General features: G+C 47.3%; 1 protein-coding gene across 1 annotated transcript; it reads left to right on the top strand.

Annotated features, from left to right (window-relative positions):
* Nucleotides 352-1635, top strand: LOC8056678 (putative Peroxidase 48). Its single transcript, XM_002453782.1, has 2 exons — nucleotides 352-702; nucleotides 811-1635. The coding sequence occupies exons 1-2, from the start codon at nucleotides 352-354 to the stop codon at nucleotides 1633-1635; spliced, it is 1176 nt and encodes a 391-aa protein (XP_002453827.1).

Genomic DNA, 8593 nt, shown 5'->3' with positions numbered 1-8593 from the left:
ATCAGTCACTACGATTAGCAGATGACCAATGCAAGAACCGTCGCTTCAATGGGCCTAGTGGTGAGCACACTTTACTTGCATTGGACAGCACATATATAAACAAGTTCGTCTAAAGAAAAACAGACACAGAAAGTATTGAAGTACTATGTAGGTTGTGTACATACATTGGCCGATCATTGTTCCAGGGCCAAGTTAAATGCGATGTGAACTAATGAAACAGGTTCCAGGTCTATTAATGTATTTCCCGCGTTATTTTAAAATCCTCACGTTGTTCACTTGGCATACCTCAACAACCTTTTACCTGGCAATGCATCACCATCATCATCACTACAAGAACAGCGGATTGAGGAGATGTCGTCGTTAGGAACTCCGGCACGTAGAGCCATCTGCTTGCTAGCTGCTGTGTCCATCGTCCTTAGCACGGTCAGTCTCCGTTGCGATGCCAGCAGGTCCTCCGCCGATTTCTCACCTGACGATGATGACTATGGACACGACGAGAACGGCGGCAACTCATCCTCCTCCTCCTTCTCGTTCACCTTCCAGCCGGAGACGAGTTCACCCGGTCTGGTCTTCGGGTTCTACGACGAGACATGCCCGGACGCCGAGGACATCATCTCGTCCACGATGCGCAAGCTCTACCACTCCGACCCCAACGTCGCCGCTGCGCTCGTCCGCCTCTTCTTCCACGACTGCTTCATCCACGTACGTCAAAACCAACCAAACAATCTCCATGTCATCCTCCGTCTCACCATCTTTACCTACGACGACGCTCACACGCGCACACGCCAAGACATTGTCGACGGTGTGCAGGGCTGCGACGCCTCGGTGCTGCTGGACGTCGTCGACGGCGGCCGGAAATCAGAGCGCGACGCCGGGCCAAACCAGTCGCTACGAGGCATGAGCGCCATCGAGGAGATCAAGCGGAGAGTGGAGGCAGCGTGTCCAAGAACCGTCTCCTGCGCGGACATCCTGGCGCTCGCCGCGCGAGACAGCGTCGTCCTCGTCGGCGGACCAACCTACCCGGTCCTCACGGGCCGCCGCGACAGCGCGCAGAGCTTCTACCACGACGCCGCCGCCGGCGGCATCCCGTCGCCGAACGCCACGTACGGCATGACGCTGGCAGCGTTCGCGCGGCACGGGCGGGAGTTCACGGAGCGGGAGACCGTCGCGCTGTTAGGAGCGCACAGCATCGGGAAGGTGCGGTGCAGGTTCTTCGCCGACAGGATCTGGAACTTCGCCGGCACCGGCGCGCCTGACGACTCCATTGATCCGGACATGGTCGGCGAGATGCGCGCGGTGTGCGGCGGCAGCGGCGGCGATGATGGCGATGGCGACGACGACGGTGCGGCGGCGATGGAGATGGGGTATTACAGGCAGGGACGGGAGGTGGGATTCGGCGCGCACTACTACGCGAGGTTGTTGGAAGGCCGCGGCATCCTGCGCGCCGACCAGCAGCTCACCGCCGGGAGCACCGTGCGGTGGGTGCGCGTGTACGCGTCTGGAGCGCGTGGGGAGGAGGTGTTCCGTGAGGACTTTGCGCACGCCATGGTTAAGCTGTCGGGGCTCGCGCCACTCACGGGGTCAGCTGGGCAGATACGGATTAGCTGCTCCAAACCTGTTGTCCATGATAACTGAACTGTAGTACGTAATGAAGGGGGTAGTGTCTAGGTATAACACTAGATGTAATGTCATCTTATGATTGTTGACTCTTAGCCACATCACTAACAGTGTGTGCTCCTATATATGTTCAATAATAGTGAATGTACAATTGTACATACGAACATAACAGGGGCTTCTAAACTAGCGGCCCATTAGAAATCTCATGGACCATTATCCTATTTTGGTCCATGCATAGATCTAATCTTATGATTGGTTCATGAAATCTAAACAAAATTCTGAGAGGAAATTATTTTCTTGGCCCTACAAAAAGTGCCTCTTAGTTTTTGGCTCTTCCTTTTGTCGAACTTGTTATTTGACCCTGAGACGAATTTTGTTTGGTTTTCTGGCCCTTCCGTCGATTCCATCAATGTGTTCCATGAAGCAGCACCCATGGCACGGCCGAAAAAGATTGAAGTAGCCTTACTGGCCCGCGCCTTACCCCTTTGTACGTGAGTGGCAAAATCGTATCGAAAAAAGTAGCGACATCGAGTGGAAACCCTAGCCACCACTAGCCACGGAGGAGGGCGACATTGATGATGTCCCGCCAGCAGATCCACCTTGCCCAACGTAGGATCTACCTTGGGCGTGCCCAAGCATGGCGTCCTGGCTGGTCTTAGGGTTGGTAGCGAGCCGCTTGGCCGTGGCCTGTGGTGAAGCCAGAAGATTTCAAGAGCCCGGACAATTCTCATTAAGCAAAAATATTTAACTATAAAATCACATAATTCTACATAAATATAAAGAAAATTTCTTTTGCATTTTGGCGAGGAGCCCGGCCGGCCGCCCGGGGTGGCCGGGCGGTGGCTCCGCCAGTGGCCGTGGCGGCCAAACGTGCACAACCCAGCCAAAAGGGGTTGGTCGGGCAGGGCACCACAGGGCTAGCCGAGCATGGTGACGTGGTGCAAGGCAACAGGCAAGGGGCCACGAGGCAGGTGAAAGGTCTTTGTCTGGTTTTGATAATTGAGTATCAACTTAGGTGGACTAATATGTGTTTATATGAGATACAAAGAAGATTAGTCCACAAGTGAATATGTGATGATGAAGGAGCTCATTGCATATGTGACATGACATGGAGTCATGTGACCAAGATGGAGAAGATCAAAATGAGGCTTAGCTTGATAGGCCGGTTGTAAGTGTGAAGGGCAAGTCGGAGGCTTTGAAGCGAGTGACCACGTGTGATGATAAAGCTTGAGCAAGACTTGATGTCGATGGACCAAGGCAACAGCAAGTGAGGTCAAGATCGATGAACCAATAGGGTCACGTGATGATATGAAGTGGATCATATCATTTGTGATTGGTTGGTGCATATTTTGCATCAATATTGGAGGAGTTGGAATGGAATGTGCAAGGCAAAGATATAACCTAGGACATTTTCATTTCATCGGTCATAGGTGTGTAGAGAAGTTGATGACCAGATTTAGGATAGATGGCCGTACTATCAAGAGGGGCAAACTTGTTTGTACATCGGTCATCTAGTGGCACTTGAGCGATCTAACTTTGCATATGTGCTAGAATCGAGTGGCGTGGCAAGTTTGAGAGGCTAACTCCTTTGGCAAAGTGTTGTGAAAAGCTATCACACATGCACATGGTGGTCTCCACTTGGTGGTGTTATCACATTTGCAAAGGCAATAGACTTTGAAGGATAGAGAGGGTTTTGGGATCCTCTCTCTCTCCTGCCAAGCTTGCGATGCGGGATTCAACATTTTCGTGGAAATGAAGTGCTCATTTTCTGTTGCACCAGAGGAAAGTTTCGGAGAAGTCACAAGAGTGTTTCTTACAGAGAAACACTTGTTGGACACTATGGTCAGCAGCATCAGACGCTAGACCTGCGTCAGACGCAGTGTTGCTGAACTACACACGTTTCTCGTGAGTTGTTGGAGCGTCAGACGCTTAGGCGTTAGAGCATCCAACGTACGTAGCATTTCTCAGGGCTTTGCGAGTTGTACACGTCGGACGCTGGGGCGTGTCCGATGATCACCCGTCGGGCGCGTCCTACGGTGAGTGACAGAGTTCGGGGCCTCTCTGAGTAGCGTCTGGTGCTAAGGCTCCGCGTCCGTTGTGGACTGTCAGAGCATCCAATGCTACTGTTTTAGGCGCATGTGTGAGTTAGCCATTGGTGGCAACGATTAAGTTCAAACGGCTAATGACACGTGACTGTCCTATGAGCGTCAGACGCTGGGGAGGCACGTCCGACACCTAGCGTTGGAGTGTTCGACGCCCATGCATTCTGTGCAATAAGGGCTCCAACGGCTCTATTTGGCTTTGGGCTATAAATAGAGGTTGAGCTCGGGCTAGACTAGTGGCTGAGCACACTAAGGCTTTGGTGGCTTGTGTGGTGGTGCTTGAGAGCCCTCTAACTCACATATGTTTGATAGTGATCATCCATTTGTGTGAGTGAGCGATTCTAGTGTGGTTGCATTGTGAGATTGTATCGAGTGGCACTAGGTGTTCGTGTTGCAAGCCGGTGGTGCTTGTTACTCTTGGAGGTTTCCACCTCCTAGATAGCTTGGTGGCTTGTGACTCTGTCGAAGCACACAAGGGATTGTGTAGTGCTCTGGAGAAGAGATTGTGAGGGGTACAGTGCTTACCCCACGGGGATTGCGAAGAGCAACTCTAGTAGAGTGAGATGTGAAGGACAACGAGTGGTCTGGCCGGGTTAAGTGCTAGAGATTGTGGTATGCACTCCACGTGGGAGAGTGTGACTTGCGGGTCACCACTAGGAAGAGGACTGGTGGTAACCTTGGAGCTTGTCTCAACAAGGACTTCGCTTGGTGGCAACAAAGTGAACCTCGATAAACAATCACCATGTTAACATTGTCTACTCTTCTCGGTGGTTTGCATTCACCACGCACAAGCTTCTATTTATTTTCTATATACTTGTGCTTGTGTAGTTGCTTTTGTAACTAGTTTTGCTTGTGTAGCATGCTAGTTACCTTCTTGCTTACGTAGCTAGAAGTAGTTCCCTTGCATGGCTAATTTGGTTTGTGTAACCTTGTTAGTCACATTGCTTAGTTTGTGTAGCTAAGTTGCGCTCTCTAATTTGACATATAGTTGCCTTGTTATTGACCTAGTGAGCTTAGGAGCTTTGTGCTTTTGCTTACTAGTTGTATAGGAGCTCCCCACTTTGTAAAGTACTAGTGACATAGATTTGTTTGACCTTGCTCCTAGAATTGGTTAATTAGGTGAGCTCTTGCTAAGGTGGCACCTGTTTGCTTGTTTAGGATCTTTTACAAGATGCTAGGGAACTTAGATAGAGGGAGTCTTGGTTAGACCAATAGTTTTAATTCCACATTTGTCTCGGTTAGCCGACGTGATAGGTTTTAGAAAATACTATTCACCCCCCTCTAATCCACTATCTCGACCCTTTAGCAGGGCACTGCCCACTCGGGCCTCGCATCTAGTCTAGTGCAACGGGGTTGGTCGAGCAAGGCGCGGCGAGGCTGGCAGAGGAGGGCTCGTCGGTGTTGGGCAAACTGGGTAACGAGCACAAGAAGCAAAAAAACATGGGTACTAGAAGCAAAAAAACACAACCTCTCTAGCCCTGCAATGAGCCCAAGAAGTAAAAGAAGATTTAGACTTAGATATGTTTGTTCTCATATTTGTAAACTTGAAAATCTTCTGTATATGTGCACCTTTGTTCATGTATGATACTGTCATGTGAACTTGAACATCTTTTTGTATGTGTGCACCTTGTTCAGGTATGTTGTCATATGAACTTGAACATCTTCTATTTTTGTGAACTTATTATTGTGTACGTGTGCACTTGGATTATATTTGCGGAATTTATATGTATTTTAAATAGATATATTAAAAATAATGATTTCATACTTGACAAAATATTGTAGTTCATTTTAGGAAATTATTGATACTAAGCAACCGGAAAGATCCGTATAGTGCATCTGTATCCGTAGGTTGCTGATCTCCACCAGAGGCAAAATAGTACTTTCACGTGCAACTTAACGCTATTATCCCACCAAACTAACAAAAGGGCTAGGAAACAAAAAAAAATATTTCAGGGCTAAATAGCTAAGTTCGACAAAAAAGAGACCAAAAAACCTAAGAGGAACTTTTTTAGAACAAGAAAATAATTTTCTCAAATTTTAATTAGTCACAAGGATTAGAAGAAAGGAGGGAATAAGAGCTACATGTCCATCGGTGTGGGATTCCACGCTCAGATCTGGTCTGTTCTGGGCCACTGCACTCCGCTATGCTGGGTTAGTCCTATTTCCTGCAAGTTTTTGGACGCCCTAAGTCCTGTTCCAAGTAGTCATTTCGTGCAAGGGCAAAATTAGATTAAGATAGTTCCATCTGGTTTCATGGGGACATGCCACCAATTAACGATATGTCAGTGCGTAAACATCCAATTGTGTATTAATTCAAAAAATAAAACATCCAACTGTGTGTTTTTGCAATGCCCTTTTGCTACTAACTTCTCATCCTAAAGCTATACAATGGTCCTAGATTCACACAGTTGGATGCTTACACATGGACGGGCCTAGCATTATTCAAGCTCAACTCAATACCTATTATTTTTGTTTAAAAAATTGTAATATAGTATATACATGCATGTGTATTAGGAAAAAACAAAAGTATAGCTAAAATAATAGGGTATTCATGAATTAAGCCCCCAAAAAAGAGTAACCTTTTTTATACTCTCCCTTCCATTCCCACCGGCCAACAAGGCTCATTGGAGCAAATTTCCTCCAATTCTCTGTCGCTTGGCGTGTGACTCCAGTCCACTTGATGTATGACTAGCATTCACTCAACGTTTTACGGCTGGGACCGCATCCAAAACAATGGCGTCATCATCCCCTTTCCAATAAGTGCAAGATTTTCATGTTTCAATGTCGTATGAAGAAGTTATGATCGAAACATTGACGACGTGTCTACTGAATCTGAGGGTGACGTGGCAGCTGAGTTGGAGACGAATTGTAATTTGAAAAAGACGATGGTGTAGACGTGTCCAGTGTGATGATGTCCTCATCATCCTCCCCTTCTTGAATTGGAGTTGTCCTTGACTCCATCTTGGTAATGTCCTCACCATCCCCTCCTTCTAGAATTAGAGTCGTCCTCGACTCTTTCCCATCAACGAACTCATGCAAAAGGTTAGTGACAACAGACAATGCACAAGACATAATAGGTTGACAAAATATAGTATAACATGGTGCATTTGGATTATCACATAACTCAGTAGTAGCAGAAATTGTAGCAAGAAAAATACCTCCTTGTAACTTAATCCCATTATTTTTATCAATATTTATCAGAGGTTTATTGTTAATCGCTTGAGCATGTTTAACAATTTCCATAAGCGACAAAGGCAACAAAGTAATTTTCTTGTCCTTATGCATGAAAGTATATGCATTAGTTCTACCAAGGTGTAAAGCATCATTATCAAATTTCTATGGACGTCCTAATAAAATTGAACAAGCTTGTATAGGTACAACATCAAAATCAGTAGTATCATGATAAATACCTATGAAGAAGCTAATGTAGGGCTGATTTAGTTAGTTACCTTAGTCTTACCACTATTATTGAATCATTGAAGTTTATATGGATACGAATGTTGCCGTGTGGTCAAGCCAAGCTTGTCAACCAAATCTGATCTCATTAAATTTTTGCAACTCCTGCTATCAATGATAGTGAGAAGACGATAACCCTTCACAATGAGATACATGTGAATCAAATTGTGGTGCTGGATCTTCATCTCTTCCTCATGTGCCACACATGAACTTAATACACGCTGCACAAGAAGCCTAGGGTAGCCCATTGAGGCAGCCATAGAGTCAATGGCGATGGCCTTCTTATCTTGATCGCCCTCGGTGGAATCTGCATCAATGTTAGTGTTGGTATTTCTTAGCGATGCAGCCAATTATCCGCAAGCGCACAGAAATAGCGTTGTAGCACTTCACCCGGTGGTATTCAGGGTATCGAGATTTCACAGGGAACGGAGGTGTTTTGAGACTTAAACTAAGTGTACCCTAGAGTAAAGTGAGAGGGATGACTTAGGTAGTGAGGTTCTCTTAATGGTAGAAGTTTTGTGCAAGGCAACGTGCTTTTCTAATCTTACTTCGGGCATCGGAGCGTACCTGGTCTGCCAGGTAATACCGGCGTGTAGCTCTACGCCGTATCCGGACGTGGGGGAAATTAAGGACAAACAGGGCTGTCACCACCTGCTGCCGACCCCTCAACCGTGGGATACGAGGCAAATGAGGGTAACCTCTAACCTAGACACCACATCTACGTTATTAGCTACTACTCTAGCGTTGCGCAGGTCCTCCCGCCAGCCAGCAAGAGTCCCTCTACTAGAGTATCTACCGAGAGATAGACAACGAACCCGCAAGATTATAAGAACACGATAACGATTACTCAATAACTTCTTAGAACAAAAGAAGAATACAACCTTTTCTTACCCCAATATGGTATTCCAGGTTGTAGAGGTACAGCTCGGGAAGCGGGCAGCACTTCGGCCCTTCTGCCCAGTGCAACTAGGGGAACGGACCGGGTGCTTGCTACTTCTCTTACTCTACACTCTAACTCACTCTCCTATTCTATTCCTAACTAGAGTCTAAGGATATGAGTGGAAGCTCCGCCTCTCTACTACTACTCTTGTATCTCTCTTTATTCTTGTGGACTTGAAGCTTGAATGGATTGAATCATGATCAATGAGAGGCCCTCTCCCCTTCCTTATATAGGTGTGGAAGGTCGGTTTGGGAGGGGGTAAACTGCAAAATGCAGCCGGGAACCGCGCTAGGGCTTCGCATGCACCGCCTCTGCAAAAGGCGGTGGGGAGCTGGGCCAGGCCGGGGTCGGCCGACCCTAGGGGGCGGCTGCCCCCTGGCTGGATCTGTTGGCCCAGGCCCAAAGCCCAGACGATGCTCCTCGGCCTTCTAAGTTTGAATCCAATTGCATTTCGATGCACTTCTATATTTGAATTAAA

The sequence above is a fragment of the Sorghum bicolor genome, chromosome 4, assembly GCF_000003195.3.
Source record: "Sorghum bicolor cultivar BTx623 chromosome 4, Sorghum_bicolor_NCBIv3, whole genome shotgun sequence".
Lineage (NCBI taxonomy): Eukaryota > Viridiplantae > Streptophyta > Magnoliopsida > Poales > Poaceae > Sorghum > Sorghum bicolor.
This window is presented reverse-complemented; position numbering and strand designations above follow the sequence as displayed.

Excerpts from the sequence above, each read along its gene's own strand:
- LOC8056678 (XM_002453782.1), top strand. The coding sequence starts at position 352 with ATGTCGTCGTTAGGAACTCCGGCACGTAGAGCCATCTGCTTGCTAGCT. Across the intron at positions 703-810 it reads TCCACGACTGCTTCATCCAC|GGCTGCGACGCCTCGGTGCT; the intron begins GTACGTCAAAAC and ends GACGGTGTGCAG.